Source organism: Falco punctatus (assembly GCF_963210335.1).
Source record: "Falco punctatus genome assembly, chromosome: 6".
In the NCBI taxonomy this organism is placed as follows: domain Eukaryota; kingdom Metazoa; phylum Chordata; class Aves; order Falconiformes; family Falconidae; genus Falco; species Falco punctatus.
This window is the reverse complement of record NC_137585.1, coordinates 14,793,860-14,811,146: the sequence shown is the minus strand read 5'-3', so window position 1 is coordinate 14,811,146 and position 17,287 is coordinate 14,793,860. Positions and strand designations below refer to the sequence as shown.

General features: G+C 40.2%; 1 protein-coding gene across 2 annotated transcripts in view; it reads right to left on the bottom strand.

The window, feature by feature from the left end:
* Nucleotides 1-17,287, bottom strand: part of PHF21B (PHD finger protein 21B) — a 265,259-nt gene that overhangs the window by 15,068 nt on the left and 232,904 nt on the right. For both annotated transcript variants that reach the window (XM_080390800.1, XM_080390799.1), the window contains 3 exons: nucleotides 11,567-11,917; nucleotides 9,700-9,822; nucleotides 4,426-4,477 (listed from right to left, as the gene is read on the bottom strand). In XM_080390800.1, the coding sequence (XP_080246926.1) occupies nucleotides 4,426-4,477; nucleotides 9,700-9,822; nucleotides 11,567-11,917 (526 nt within the window). The remainder of the gene's footprint in view (nucleotides 1-4,425; nucleotides 4,478-9,699; nucleotides 9,823-11,566; nucleotides 11,918-17,287) is intronic.

Genomic DNA, 17,287 nt, shown 5'->3' with positions numbered 1-17,287 from the left:
ATCTCAGGACACCACCTGGTTCTGCAGAAAGCCTGGCACCTTTCACCAATGTCTGAGCTAAAGGGGTCTATCTCAGAACACCCTCAGTGCCAGAAAATGACCCTCAGGATACTGAGCACTATCTCCCACTTGTAATCCAATGGTAAGATACAGTCTGGCTTTCAGGATGTTTACAATACATGGGAACTGGATTCCCAACACATAGTTCTGGTTTCTAGGCACCTTTTCCAAATGTTGATCACTTCCCCACAGGGTAAAAGGGGCCACATAACACTTTAAGCGTTCCTTCAGTAAATGGTACCGCTATTGTCAGTGTCTTGGACACGGTGTCCCTAGACACACGGCCAACACTTTGCATGGATTTTGTACTGGCTTGAGTTCCAAGAAATTGATTTGAAACTTTTTATTCACAAAAGACTATTGGCTAAGCCACCACTCTTGGAGTGATGGATGTATCAGAAGGAAACTGGATAGACGTGAGAAGCAGAAGAGCAACTACTTGGATATTCTGGCTGGGTTTTCCCACTGGCACAGGAACATGTCACCTCTCACACTCAGAAGGTGTCTCCTCCTAGGGCACTTCAAAGAGTCTGGTGGGTCTGTATTCACAGTCTGACATGAGTTAGACATATGGTGCCATGTGACTTGGGGAGCTATACAGAATCTCACTACCGAGAAACGTGTGATCCGAGGCTGCACCGAGACATGCAATAGACAGTGTGACTGCAACCACTGCCAGCATCTTATTAACATCCTTGGTCCTACACAGACTCCAAACCAGAGGACGTTGAGTGGGTAACAGTTCTGTCCCACTGTGAAAGTGATTCCCATGAAACGTTTGTCTGGCTGTGCTGAAATCTCCATCCTGAAGCTTCCAGAGTGTTTGGCATCCTTCTAAAGGGAACCGGGCCTGAGCAACAGGGTAAGTGCTAGATACAGATCCAGCAGCCTGCCACAGAGCTGCCAGAAGAGAGACGGTTGTGCCTGATGTCAGCATCAGTTCTTGCAAGAGAAATGCTCTCAAGACCAAAGGTGAGAGAGGTGTCACAACAGAGGAACCGTGTGCCTTGATGCTGACAAAGAATGTGGCCCTTCACTGACTCTTTACTTTGGTGTCAACAGCGTGAGCTAGAGCCCTAGTTCTTGCAGCCAAGCTCAGTAACCCATGCGAGGTGGATCTGGGGCTTGCAGCATCTCAGCACCCTTGTGGCAGCATAGGGAAAAAACTGGAGTGAGGGCAGCCCGGGGTTTGTCTTTCAGAAGCGGTCGCAGGGATGTACACAAGATGGTGACTTTTCACTGGTTCAGAAAGAGAAACAAAGAATTCAACACAGGAGAGCTTTCTGCATCCATAACTGGGGCGAGTGTCTTCACAAGAGGACTCTGATGGATCTGTATCTCTCTGCCCTTTTGGGTGCCAGGTTTAAGGGAGATTTTCTTTGGAACATGCTCTCACCAAGGCAACAGAAATATTTGATGGAGTCTGAATCACACGTGGTAGACACCTGGAATGCAGCTTTGGAAGAGGCATTGCTATGGTACAGACATAGAAGCTGGCTGAGGGGGGGGGAAGGTAATAGTTGTGGGAATAGATGGAAATAAAGAGAGAGAGAGAAAGTAATGAACTGAAACAGCTCTAGATGTACTCCACCCTATGCAGCCAGCAGGGAGGGAGAGTACAATGTCAGCACTTTATTTATGGAACCTGAGAACAAAAAATATCCATGCTTGTGATATAAGGAGTATGTACATCTAAGAGTGTATCTGTCAATAATCACATCAAGGTAGAGCAAAGGATAAAGTGGTATACTATCTTTTTGTCAGTTGTTACTCCTGCAATTATTTTGCACAAAATTTATTGCGACCACTTCAAAATAAGGCTTAATAAAGCAAAAATAAATTTGTTTTAACTGATTGAAACATTCCAGTAACCTAGGTAGAAATATTTCAGTGCTTTTATTTGATACAGTAAAACAAGATGTGCATTTTCATTTTGAGAACGACCTGAACTAAAGAATTATTTTAGTTTTGCTTTCTGTCTAGGTTTTGTTTGTTTGTTTGTTTGTTTTTAACACAATGGTAGGTGTTCTAATAGCCTAGAGAAAGAGATTTAATATGTTACAGCCATGCACTGCATCACAGAATTGGGCTATCTTACTTCTTATTTTGTTAATTTAAAAGATATAAACAGAAAAAAAAAACCCTCTAAACTGTATGTTTGACAGAGATGAATAAATTTGAAGATAGCTTTATGTTGGAGGCAAAGCTTCAATGAGTTCCTGCCTTCATCAATAAATGCTCTGTATGGTCATTCTACGAGGCCCGTAATGACAATTTATTTTCTGGGAAAGCCATACCTTGCAGAAAGTCAGTCAGTGGAAGCAGCTGTGTTCATTTACTGGTAAAAGCCTCAAAAGATGCCTAATACTTGGACTCTGCAGAACAGAGCTCTTTTCCCACTAAAGGGGAAAGATGCTCCTCTGGACATCAGGTGGAAAGACTTCTAGGCTGATAGAGAAATCCATATAGAAGTGGATCATAGCCCTTCACCACAAAATTAATGAATAAAATGAAGAAAAGCAGTAACACTGTGAATTAATGATACTGAGTGAATAAGCTTTTAATGACCCAATCTTGATATAGTTTAATTCCAAAAAACGTGAAACTGAGAAATGCATTAGAAGTACTAAAATAAACTGAACTGTGTAATGACCACTGCTTCCTGATAAATAGCAATGGCTGATAACCGTAAATATGACATAGCACTAAAATAATAACCTTTAGCATGTGAAAGCTATAAGGGTATTTTTGACAGTTGTAATCACCAATACTCATGAAGAAATACCCTTTCCATGGTAAATAGCTCTTGGTGGGAGCCATTTATTTAATGCTAGTAGGAATATAAAAAGTGAATTTGTCTGAAAGAATTGATTCTGCAGGATTAGCATCGTAGCAGTTAGGTTCAAAATGTGCGTCTCTGCACTTACTGTAGAACAAACAGAGCAGAGCAGTACTTGGCATTTTGAACATAAGCATTAATTCCTCACAAACAATTTATTAGTTCCAATAAAATCAAAGGGTAAAGAATTATTTAAAATTAAGTTCTCTCTGTTGTAAGCATAATTTTCACTTCAGCATAATTTCAAGTGTTGTCCTATTTTCTTGAGACAAAGAAAACAAGAACCAGTCATCATTTGCACTTTTTGGATTGTAAATCTCCTCCCAAAATTGCTGAAGCTTTTTAATTTCCATTTCAATCCATTACCATTAAGGGATTAAAAAGGCCGATGGCTTAAAGTTTCTTTAAACAGCTTTCAAATTCTCAGTCACTGGGACATTACATGGTTTTCTAAAATGCAGATTTAAGGAGGAAAAACACTGAAAAAAGGCAACAAGACCCAGAGAAAACCTGCTGCATGTATTGAGCAGACCTTACAGTTAGGTACAGTTAGTTCTCTCCCTAATTCATAACTTCTTTTAAAACCAAGGAACAGAATCTCAGTAAAAAGAAATCAAGGTGTAAAGCGGTAGATCCCTCTTGAGTCAGCAAGGTATCTAAGCATGTGCCGAACTCTAAAGCACATAAAACTTAAACGCAGTGCACTGGAAATTCCTAGGTATTTTGCTAACAACAGCCCATGGGATGGGTGGTAAATGTCAACTGATAATGTTTTTTGTGGTTGAGAATCATTGCCAGCTGACAAAGATACCAACTTTTTCTCCTTATACCAGTGGAACCACCCCAACTTGGATGAGCTGAGTATGGAACTAAAACACACCAAGCTGTAGACTTTTACTTAAAACCAGCTTTATCTTCTCTGTCCATGGGAACTAACCCATTCTGCCCAGAAACCCCCAACTGATCTCAAACCACTGGAAAATGTGCTGAGTAAACCCTTTTTCCCCCTCTCATCTACATTTTCAGAAAGACAAAGCTGCAGCAAAGAAAGGTACAAATCTGCTAACTCCTGCAAGGTATTTCTGGAAGGCTGGAAATGTAAACTGCACACTGTGCGACGCTGTATTTGGTTTATGTGCAATATCTGTTTGAACTCATATTTGGAAGCTTAGGAAGGCATGCTAGCAGCTCTCACACGAAAGCAGGATGAGACTGAATGTTTATTTATTTTTTGGTTAAAAGGAGGGAAATGGAGAGAAGGAAGTCTTTGAGAGAGGTAGTTTTCCAACTTGTTTAAAGTCTTGCAAAACAAATGCCAACTTTTCACCACTATTTTACACATTATCCTGTGGAACTCTAGAGACGACAGACAATTAACTCAAAAAATGTAAGTCCATCTCACATACAGAAAGAGGAGAGAGAAAGAGATCTGGGTAAACGTCTTTGAACCTTGCTGATACTTCAACCAGATCAGAGAAAAGATTCCACTCAAAAACTGAACTGTAAAACAATATCTGCCATCTTACCTTCCAAATGTTCTGTTGTAACCAGTCCTAATGCTACCATGAAGGCAATTTTCTAAGGGAAAAATAAACAAGGGTTAGATTTTCTACTACAACAATCATGGCAGAAGTAAGTAAATAAAACAATCCAGCATTGATGTAATAAACACAGTAAAGGTCTTTTAGAAATCTATCTTATTTGAATGCACAGTAATTTGAAGAGCTTTAATTGAAGATTTGCTTCAGATATGCCTGGTCAGTCATGTCGTACTTGTGTAACTAGATGAACTGTTGCAGTTCAGAGACTTACGAAGCCAATCTGTATGACTACTGATTTTATACAAAGCATGATCAAAATTCAGTTAATCAATTCAATTTCATATTGCTAGCTGCTTTGCTACTCCACTCTTTAGAGAAGTAATTTGGTATTATTATTACTATCTGGATATGGCACTGCTTTTATTGGATGTAAGCAAGCTGTGTGAAGTAAAACAAGATATGACACACTTCCACTGAACATTAAAACACTACACAAGACATCTGAAGCATATTGAAAGCCCCCTCTCCCCAAAAAAACTTTCAGGGATTTCTCTTCCCAAGTTATGAAAAGAATAGCATGTGTATGAATTATGAAGAGGTACACTGATCCAAAACTTTCCATCAATGGGGAGTGAACAAACGTCTCCCACTGACACTGGTGACCTCATTTTGCAGTGAGGAATCTAATCTAAAATATTTTTCAGAACTCTTGTACAGTATATATGCACAAAACACACCTTCATACTAACAGATCTTTAAAACATGCCAATGCAGTAACAGGGCAAGTACTAAAGCAGATTCTGAACTTTCTGTCAGTGATTTTTCATTGGGAAATTTCTCCTTGCAGAAAGAATTCTGCTGAAGATTTTATTCCATCTTTTTGATGGAAAACTGAAGTTCTGCTGTGCTGTTCCAAGCCCAAACTGAACTGAACTCCTTGGTTTTCAGTCACATCTGTGGCACTGTGGGATCTTAGGGATCTCTTCCTCTTTCTGCTGTACTCAACAATCTTGCTGGATCATGTTAACCAAGCAGCATTTTCATGAGGTGCAATTCCACAGGAAAGACAATCTAATTATGAAACCCAAGCTATTAGGAAATGCAAACAAGCAAAGCCCCAAATCCAACCCTGACAAAGCATCTAAAGACCATAGGAAACAATTATCATACTCAAAACAAAATGTGCAGATTTAGGTCAAACTGAAATACAATGTTGAAGTGGTAGAAGGTCAACACATTCTGTTTCCACCAAAGAAGTGCCAGGAGAACACATTTAAACACTTCCAAGTTAAAATTAGTTTAACCTTCTTGTTTTGTGAAAAACCTGATGATTCAACTTTTCATTTCAGTTCAGGATAAAATCAACTAGTAAGTCACCAGAACTACCATTTCCTTTGCAATTCTGACTTTCACCCAGAGAAACTGTGAAAGCGAGCACATCCTCATTTCGTAGATGAAAAGATCTAGCTATGGGGTGGGTTCTTCAAAATCTGAGGGTCAGGAGTGGACATCTACACCCCTCTTGTATACATGAAAATATCTTTGTCAATCAGGTGAACTAACAACCTCATAAGATGAATGTCTTCTTTCCACAGTCTCCTAGTGTGTAACTCTCCCCATAGATTAAAAAATGGTGATGTATAATCTCATCACTGACAATTGAGATCTATTTATGCTATATTTCTGCCTTCCATAACTGTGGTAATGACAAGCACGTGTATTCATTTGCATGTCAGACCTTGTTTTCAATAATGTTCGCTCCTTACATGTCTAAAACACCAGCTAGACACAGTGGGGGCTCCACACCTGAAGGGAAAAGATGAATATTTGATCCGAGATCCACTGTGCAGATCTGAGAAGAAAATTAGTCAACCGAATAGAATTACAAGCTTCATCTCACCCCCACCAAAAAATAACTTTGCGGCAGGATACATCTCAGCGCTCTGAGCAGAAGTAATAACAACATTTAGGTATAGAATCAGAAAGTTGGAACAGTTAACGTGCAATTGTATTTTCCCAATGGAGCACAGAATGCCTGTATTATCCGAAGATTAAACTGTGGGGGGAGCATACATTTGCTGACATCTAAAATAAAATTTTTTGAGTACTGGAATGCTTGCTAAACAATTTTCTTTCTTCATGCTAAAATTATTTGAATACATATCTAATTAAATGTAATGACAGCATACTTGCTTAACATATGAAGAGCCGTCATAAATGGACTTGATAATTATCTCACTGTTAAACACAGGAAGGGTTAGCTTTTATAGATTTTTGAAAGATGGTTCCTTTTAAAAAAATCCCAGTGGAAGCCGTATTCTTTTTAACAAGCGCATTATATTAACAGCATATTTGTTTTTATGGGTTTCTGCTATTTCACACTTATGTAGCTCATTGGATTCAACTCAAAATACGACTTCCGTGGCAATGCTCTCCTTTCAAGCACCACAGAGTGTATTGTTTCTCTTCTGTGCCAGGAATCCACAAAACCAAGGCTTCAGCTCCTCCAGATTTTCAGTTCAAGCCTAACGCTAGCATTTAGTTCACAATTGCAATGTGTCTCTCTTGTCCTTCTTAGGTGGGATTGAAAACACTGTTAACTAAATAGCCAGCACATATGGCAGTAATTTTTCTTTTAAATAAAAAACTGCTAGTGTCCCGGAAAATGTTGCTAGAAATATAAGCATTTAGCTAGCATAAAAATTTTTAAACCTGAAAATTTTCTGAAAGAATTCTGTTTCTTTCTGTGCTGAACTCGGGTCCTTTTAAGAAAAAAAACCACACACACCCCAGGCATTTGCTCCCTGGAGGAGCAGCTCCCTTGTATAATTCCTTCATTTCTTTGCAGCAGCCATTCTGCCAGGAGAAGGTGGACCACCAGGCGGGCAGTTGTGGGACCCCATCCCCAGCAGAGCCCCGCTGAGGGCAGGGAGCCAGCAGCCCGCTCCTCCAGACCCTCCTCAGCCCTGGGGGGCTGAAGCCTTACAGCTCATACCCTAGGAGAGGGCTCTGACCACTGGACCTGGGACACCCTGGGTGGTCAAGACCCTCCATTCTGCCTCTGGGGAAGCCACTCCACAGCTGGCCATCCAGGCTTCCTGGCTGCAACACTGCAGACGCAAGGAGGTTTGCTTTAGCCTAATGATGACGTCCTTGGGAAAGGAGAAATCTTTGGCTTCTGCAACAGGCGTACGTATTGTGGGGGCTGTGTCCAGGTTCACGGCTTCTCAGCAGAATGACCAAGACAGGAACAAAAGACAGTTATTACCCTCAGTCTTTTCTGTTCGTTCAGGTACGCTCAGTAACTACATATGGGATTCCTGGCTACTGGTAAGTCTGGTGAATTCTGGTTTATTTGTTTTAAATTTTCAATTTAATTTGTTAAAGCCCAGTCTGTCATGGCTAACATTTATGTAGAGCCATATAGGAGCTCCTGCCTCAGTTTTGTGCTTTGAAGACAAAGGTGTGAAGTGCCTAGAGCGCTTATTTTCTTTTTTAACGTATCATGGTATCTTTGCTACTCTCTGCCTTAAATTTGATCAACTGTTTAAAAGCGATGAGTGCTTTTAGAAATGTGCAGTATGTCTTTTCATGATGCAAAACAAAGATTTTTACAAAACCATCTCATTTTGTAATTACATGTTCTATTTATGTCATTACATGTATTTACACTAATTATGCTGTTAGTTCTAATTACACTAATTGCATAAATACATGTTAATCAACTAAAGTTTACTTCCAAAGAACAAAAGAAATTAACTCTAGACCTACCTATTTACGGCCATGAAGCAAATCTATTAAAAGAAAAGAACCATCACACTTAGGGGCATAACTTCAGCTTCCTACCCAGAAAATTATGCTTGCTGAGACCTCACGTTTACACAGTAGTAACGATGTTCTTGGTTACAAAAATGTAGTCAGGATATTCTAGTTAGCAATTTAATGAAAAGCTCCTTAAATTTATGAATGCTATACCAAAAAGTGTGCCCAGTCCCATGGTCTCTTCCCGCATCTCTCTAGAAGATTTTTGCTCAATATTCTTCCTGTGGGGATAAGTTACAAGCAAAGAAAAATGGATGCTTTTTTCTAGCGTTCTGTTTTTAAGCAGGATCTACTGGCCTTTCTGCCCATAAGGTGCTACACAACAAATAACCTTTGGGAAATACCTCCTTAAACAAAGCAGGACCCTACAGTCCCATCATTCAGTTGCAATGAAGATTCATATCAGGATCAGATTTTAAACTCGGGAGGTTTCCTAAGCATAGTTCTGCACAGCTTCCGCATAAAGCTGTGATATTCTAGGCTAAAAGCCACTATTTATCCTTAACACTGTTTTAACTATACAAACCTCTTAAAATGGTAAAATAAATGACCACCCACATGCCTCAAGTAACATTATAAATTTATATCGTAATAATCCTCTTAAACCTACAGCTCCAAGGATGTTTTCATGCTAGACATTTATTAGACTAGTAAGGTTAAGATTTCACATGAGCTGAGCATTTCCATAATAGAAGTAGATTCAGTTTGTATAACTTCTCAAATTGCCTCAAAAGTACACACAATCTAATGTGAATACATCTATTCAAAACCCAAAATGCCTGTTAAAGAGAGACCCCATTTCTACAAGGACTTCGGACTTATATTTTTGGTTTATACCACAAATACAGTTCATGAAAGAGATTTCATCTTATAACCTGTTTTCAACTCTCTTACTCAGTCTGAAGGATTTTGATGTATTTCAAACTAGAAAGAATCTGTATACAAGTGGGAAGACAAGTACACAGCAAATGCAAGAAAGTGTACTGTTAAATACAATCTAAAATTTACAAGACTCATTACAAAGACGATGTAAAAGCTCATCTTACAAAAGAAATGTTAATTCAACCTCATACCCAGCCTGTAAACCAAATGTTACATACTTGATAACATAAAACATCTTAGGCTTGTACACACCTTTCACAAGAAATACAGCTATACCCATGCAAGGGGCCTAGATTTTTATGAGACCTACAATTACATTTTGTGACACTGGAAGGTTTGAGTGATGCAAACCATATTTCCCAGGGCACCTCACTGGCAGGGACATCACCCTGATTACAGTGATTGGGTAGAGAGATGAACAGCTGGCAGAACTAAGAGCAAAAATGCAGTATGCACAGAAAAACGTTCAGTATTGGCCCCCATAACTTAACCATACTGTAGCTCACTTATTTAAAAAAAAAAAAAAGAAAAGAAAAGAAAAATAAAATGGATCACCTCTGGATTTTCCTCCTTTTTCTTTTTGGTAGCAGAGGGTCCCTGAGCTGACTCTTCAGGAGGTTTCTTTGTCTCCACTTTACTTTCTGTCTGGGTTTGGACTTGAGGCTGAATAATGATAACCTAAAAGACAATGTACAAATAACAGAAAGAAAATTCAGTATATGGAACTGGACTTTTCTGCCTGAAACATCTGATTCTTCTTCGAAGGGTTACTTGATACCCCTACAGAAAACAAACGTAAAAGTAAAAAATATAAAACAAACGTAAAAGTAAAAAATATAAAGTCTGGGGTACTGAGAACAGGCTTTTAAATCCACACTTAAGTTTCTAAAAAATAATTTTTATTGGTGCATTATAAACCTACTGCAGCCTAAGGGAGACACTTGATCAGTGCCTCTGAAAATTAGGACACTTTCTATTTTGAGGACTCCTGAAGCTGATTCAGCACCCTAGCTTTAACACTCAGGTTGTCAGTGATTTTAAGGTGTTTCCTTTGATTTTATTTTTCATACAGGTAGAGTAGATGGGATTACTACACATTCAAAGCAACAGTGTGATCTCAGTCATCCCAGTGTTATTTCAGAGTAATTACACATGGATGCGAAGGAACATACTCCTTAGTACTGCTCATGTAACTGCAATCAGAGTTCTGTCCTCAGCATTTATGTGTTATGAGCAGAGGATGTCTAGTTTTGCATAAACAAACTACATCTGTTTTAAAATAACACTAATTCTGGTTTAGAATCTATAGGAATTAATACACAGATCTCTTATACATGCATATATGTTAGTATATCCAGCTGCTCATATTTTAATTACTATATGAAGATTTACACAGTGCAGATAACATTATCTCAGAAGCTATCAAATTAAAAGGAATGAAGGACCACAGAACTACACATGTGACTACACCCATAATCGAAGCTTCATGAAGGACTATGGAGGACTCAACTTGATGAAGGTTATTTGATTTGAACTCCAGGCCTTTTCCATCTATTTCATTGCTAACATTAATTGTTAGATACTTTATCTCAACTCAGTCACTCTAGAAGAGCATAAAAGCAACAATTTTCTTAACTGGCAGCCAGTTTAAGTAAGAGAAAGCCGAATTATGCCAGAGAAGTGGGAAGAGATGCCTGCTTTTATTTACCTCAAAAGCCATCCTACATCCTGTATTATTTTTAGAACTCTATGAGAACCTGTGCTGCCAACAAGACCCAAAGCAGCAGGATCCCAGTAGCAAATTACAGCGAATGTCTGCTGGGTACGTTGGTAGCCTTTATTGGATCTGTTTCTGGTGTAAGAGTGATGAAGTTCTTGATTTAAAAGCTGAAAAGCAGTACAAAGAGGAAACAAGCAATTCATAACTTGATTTTTTCCTACCGATTCATCTGCTGATCTGTTCTGAAACCCTGAGCTCTCTCATTTCATTTCCAGGTCTTCCCCTGGCAGTGTAGAAGAGAGTGCCTGGTTATTTGATACACTCCCCCAGGGTCAGTCAATATGACTAGTACCAATGTAATTGAAGAGGAAGTCCGTAGGAAATTTGAGCCTGCACAGAAGTCAGGGATATTATTTGTGAGGATTGGTTTAACATAATGGAAGATCATATGGTCCGATTAATGTCAAGCTACATAATGATGCATTTTGTTTCCACTAAACGTATGCTTGTACACAGATAGATGTCTAATAGCATCCATGTGTCCCCTTAAGAATTTTGCCATTACTTTCACCAAAAAGAATGACTGACACCACTCTGCACAGGGCTGTGCACTCCCAGGGGAATATTCTGCTTGCACCTGCAATGTAATCCCTGTGTTTGATAACCAAAAGAACCAGAAATGGCATGAAAACCAGAACCTACCTTGCTGTCGGCACTAATGAGGAGTGGTTGCACTTTGATGCTATCGTTGACCACAGAGACAGTCGTGCTGGTGCTGATAGGAGTTGCATTGTTGGGGGAGGTGGAAATGATGGCGTACGCCACACCTGCACTGCTCAGAGGTGATGAAATAGCTGTAGGTTCGGTGACACTTTGTGACTGGCTGTTGGGCGTCTGTACATGGCTGACGGTGTTGTTGGCGGTTGGGAGGGCAGGGCTGGGGTTTTTGATGCTGACTACAGTTGCCTTCTGGAAGGTAGGAGGCTGCTTGGAAGGTTGATCTCTGCACGGGGAGATAGGGAGGCTGTCTGGAATCAGGGTCTTTGGCCTAACCTACAAACAGAGAGTTAGACGTTATTAGGCACAGCCTTACACCACCGTGAACAAACACTGCGTACATGCACTCCTCCGGTACAATCTCTTAATTGTATTAACCATGGAAGAGAAGCATCTAGGCAAACATAATATAGCAACCCAAAGTAACCAGCCATACATTTACTTGTAGATATATTCCCAGCGCTCCTCAGCTGGGTCATTTTGGAGTCCTTAACTCATTGCTGAACAAGAAGAGAGGAAAAAGTCAATTCCCCTCTTTTATAAGCACACATCCATACAAAAGCTACTCAAGTCACATCCATTTCTCAGCAGGGATGTTTAAGCCAAAGCCATAGCAAAGAACAGAAACCCCAGACACAATAATTTCCCATTCAGAAGGACACAACACTCTTGCTATGAATTAAGGAGTGGGAACTGAACCGTTAAGGGAATTGTGGGAACGCATTTACAGGAACAGTAAGCATAGGCATATATACTGGTGGATCAGTGAATGAAGATCCTCACATTTTTAAGATGTGCCATGTCTAATGGAGAGGAGATCAATCATGGACTCACTCAGCTCAGCAAACAAAAAACAGGAGAGGGGAAGAAAAGAAACCCACAGCCAGTGAACTTCACATTTCGTTGCTGTAAGTAAAGAATCAGTTTATAGCCGTGGGTGGATGCAGAAGGAACTTCCACGGATGGAGGGGGGAAACTGTTTGCCAAGATTTCCAAAGGCTGTGGCTTTACCCAGAGCCATGAATGATAGCTGTGCACTATTGTTTTCAGCTAATGCGATGGGTTTCCAGTAGGGTAATTAACGTCACCCTGTCAACACGGCTCTGCCTTAAAAACATGTTAAGTACAGTTCCAGGACTGAAAATAAATAATTTAAACTGCCTCTCCTGAAGTTAACTTCACTTCCAGCTTATTCGTTAACACGGCCAGATAAAACAGTCGTTTCCCTCTGTGCTTATTTAGTCCTGTCACTTCTCACACCTTCCATACTGTGAAACAAAATGACAAGTTGTAACAGACAGACATGGGACGCAGCTGCCTGTGTCACCGCACTGTAGTCTACAGGAGCCCTTCCAATGATGCTGACTTCAATCTTCAGCCTAAGCAATTTAATGAAAATGCGGGGATTTACTGATGTGCAGAAAATCATCTCCAAGGCTGGCCATCATCCTGTACCGTATCAAGGAGGAGCTGTACCCGTTTGTCCCCGCAGGGAATATTAAGCACAGCAAAACACATATCGTGAGTTCTTTGTGTTTTGGTAACTCAGACCCCAACTGCTGAAAGAATCCTAACACCTACAAGCAGTGCAAATGTGTATTAGAGGCACAGTCCTGCTCAGGGCTGTCTAACTGTCAGCAACCGAGGCAGAGGGAAGGTGAAGGAAGAAAGAGAGACAAGAGCGAAGAGAAGGATTTGCCTGAGGTCCTGCAGCAGACTTGTGACAAAGCCAGAGAGCCACTGTCTTCGGCTCACAACTTTGGGGTAATACTGGAAGGCCCCACAGACCCACTGGGAAACGATGTGAAACTATGCTAAACCGTGACTAACTGTATTCAAGATATGCTGACAGTAACTGATGGGGTTTTTGCTCTTTCTCCTCTATCCAATCACTTTATGTGATTATTGATTAATTTAGTTAAGATACCAAACAAATACCCTGGCCAAGGTGTTTAAGAGAGGGGTCTATAATTAGCTTCATATCCGTAATTAGCTACTGGTCTTATTTTCAAAAGTACTGCACAGAGGATTGCTTTAAACCTGCCTTGGCCCAGGCATTCTGCAAAACTAAGGCTTCTAAATTAAACAACAGCTCAGCACCATAGAACACATGATACTTCAAGCAACTTGTTCAACTAACTCTTGTATCAAAGTCAGTTATACAAGCAGATCTTGTAATATCTACTTTTACATTTTCATAGTAATACCCTTTCCCTCTTATGTTATACCTTACATAAGTCTCTCATATGTCAGACTTTAACAAATTGCTCATGCTCATGTGCTCAGAGACACGTGCACAGAAATAGTATCATATTTAGAAAAGAAAGTCTGAGAAGCTTGGCAAAATACAGTTAAAACGTATTACCATGGCTAAAAAGTCCAAATTTAAATCTTAGCTGTTTGGCTAAGATCTAAATTTTACCATCTTTCCTTAAAACCAAGTAATTTTCTTTTAAATTGATATAACAGCTGTTACCAACAGAAGTACTGCAAACACAGATAAGCACACATATACAGAGAAAGAGAGAGAGAGAGAGGAAGGAGCAGTTCAGATCAAAGAATCAATAGAACAGTCACTGCGATCTTTAGAAAAAATCAAGTCTGACAAAAAAATCAGCTCAGAAGTTTTTCTAGCCAAAACCTGTCATGTAGTCTACCAGGATCTACTGTATCTGTCACTCTTAATTGCACTTCTATATTTAATCAAAAGCCTAATTAAACTAAATGCCTATATATATTCCAGCTATATAATTATCTTTTCTACCCTGCTACATATATATATTGACTGTCAGATGTAGCCCTTAATACAGATTCTGCAAGTTGGGGGTGAATGCATATTACTTTGCTATAAAATAAGCTCTTCCTGCACAGGCAATTAAACAGACTTAATTTTCGAAAGTAACATATTCTCCCCAAGCGTTGCATACTGAACTATCTGATATGCCTTACCAAACCGGTACAGCACAGCAGAATATAAGCCGGGCGTTTTCTGCCACCGTGTGATACAAGGGAGGTATAGCTGTCCTCAGAGCCTTCAGCCTCTGCAACCCCCCTGGCAAGTTCAGCCAACGCTCTGAGGGCCTGTTTATTTGCAATTCCAGAATAATAAAAAGGGTTGACTACAGAAAAAGTTTCAGGTACTCCTGATTTAAAACTAAAAATAAGTTAAAGTTAAAATAATGTTTATTTCTACAGCTTGCAGGCATGAATCCAAAGCAGAGAGCAGGCATGGAAGCCCCTTGTGCTCTAACACCGATGAACCTTCCCTCCTTGAGTACAAACACCGAAAGTAAGCACTTAATAAACAGCCAAGTGAAAGACCTTTGGCAGAGTTTCACGTTAAAAACTGAAGTGCTACAGTAATCTGTGAGAATAATGGTGTCAGCTGGGAAGAAAAAAAAATGAAGGCAAGAGCTAACATAAATTCCTTTTCCTCACGGCAAAACTGCAGCTCAGATTTGGGAGATGAAAGGAGGACAGTGGCACCACCAGAAGTTTGGAAGTTGACAGTCACGGAAGAGGAAATGGAGAAAAACTAGGGCAGGGCACAGACTGCATTTCACATGCAAGGTATCAAAAAGACATGTTCTACTGAAAGTAGCACAGGTTGGATGGCACCGGTCCCCATTACAAGAGCCACAGAAATAAAAGGCACAAAAGTTTAGCAAGGAAGAAAAGCGAAAGAATAACAGACAGTATGCATGTTACCAAGTGAAAACTGCAACTGTTGGCGAGCGCTGCAAATAACAATTCTCCTGTAGCTCAGCCCTTCTCTCCCCAAATATCTTTCATTTTACTCCTGACAGCTGTCAAAACAGAATGTGATACTACCAGGGCTCTAAATGCAGGAGAAGAGAGAGCTGCTTCTTGAATATAATGATTTCACAAACCCGTGTTGTTCCTGAGTTTCCTCAATACCCACAATAACAAAACCATTTGATTTTAGGCAGCAATATTCAGACACCCCTGGTACTTCCAAATAGCCTGCAGGTGAGCACACTGTTCAAGAAGGTATTCCCAAACCTGAGAATTCACTACGTGGGGGCTGTCTGCTTTTCAGACAGGGAAATAACACCGACCCCAATCCTGTGAGATGCAGAGTGCTCTTTTGTTCAGCAACCTCTAATTTCACGTATTTTAAAGAGTTTCAGATCAGAAGGGAATCAGCTCCTGTGACTAATATGACTCCTTGTATATCCCATATCATTAAGCTCCATCCAGATGTCCCTATATGAAGCCTAAAGGCTTCCATTACACTGAAACATCATTCCAGCTCTCAAGAGCACTAATTGTTGAATACCGTAGAGGCAAAGAAACTGCTAAGTGGCAGAGGTGGGAGAGCCTGATGTGTGTCACCATCGACAAAGGCATCTGTGATCATGGGCAATCTATTTCCTGAGCTACATCCCATCAGGTGAGCCACTCCCACACTGTAGTAAAGAAGAAGAACGTAAAAAAGAAAAACTTTTACAAAATAAGCCCTCAAGATCCAACCTGAACAAGTAGGAAGGAAAAGGAGGAGAAGGGAAGGAAAGCAGACAATTCCTCCCATCTCTGTGGGCAATCCTATGCAGTCCTAGAGGACAGGATTTAATTAGAACAGTTATCTCTGTGCAGATCGGCAGGTACCATGAGAATTGTTAAGGGCAATTCTGGTAAATGTGTTCTCCTTATGGCCTAGTGAAGAAGGAGAGTTAACAAGCGCACTTCAATTACAAAACCAAAAGGGATCACTGTGATCCTCCCGCTCACACACTGGCCACAGAATTTCTCCCAGCAACTGAAGACTGATTTTAAAAGAAAATACTCAGGACTTCTTAACGATGAATTCATCACGAGCCCCAATAAACTGTTATAATATTTTATGATGCTCATGACTGGCATTTTATTGAAAGGCTGAATTTGCCTAACTTCAGCTTCCAGTCCCTGGATCCTGTTACAGCTTTGTCAGCAACGCTGAGGAGCCTCCCCCTCCCCTACATCAGATATCAGCTGGATCGTGCTCAGCATCAATCAGTCCTTCGTACTGGCAGGGCCGATCTGTATGAGAGTAAATTTTTCAGCTCAACGCAATATCACATTGCCTTTGAGAGAAAGACCATTATTCACACTTTATTTTCACTTCACCCTTGTACTCAGAGCTTAAAAACAAAAACTCAAAATGGATTTGGCACAATTCATATGTCACAGAGGCAAAGTGCTGGGAGCAGCAGACAGAGCTTTCATTCTTGAAAAGCTTTAGAGGATCACACAGAAAACATTAGCAATGGCTGATAAAATGAGTGCAATATGGGGTAATTATATCCTTCACCAGCATGAACAGATGCACACTGACTTCAGTAAAGCTGTGTCTATTTATGCCAGCTGAGGACCGACTCTCTCCCTCTTCCTTTTTAAATCAATAAAAATTATGCAAAAGAAAAGGCTCTGCATAACTTTACGGCGATGACACACCCAAAAATCCAGCTCGCGCAACTGACCTGAATACAAGTGTTTCCAGCTCGGCTGATTTTTGATTCCTTTCCTGATAAGCACCTATTATCTTCAGCCTGGTCTGAGACCACAGTCAAAATAAACACAGTTTATTTTCTTGCCACAGGGGGAAGATTACAAATCACACGTGACTGTGGATCCACACACTTTTCT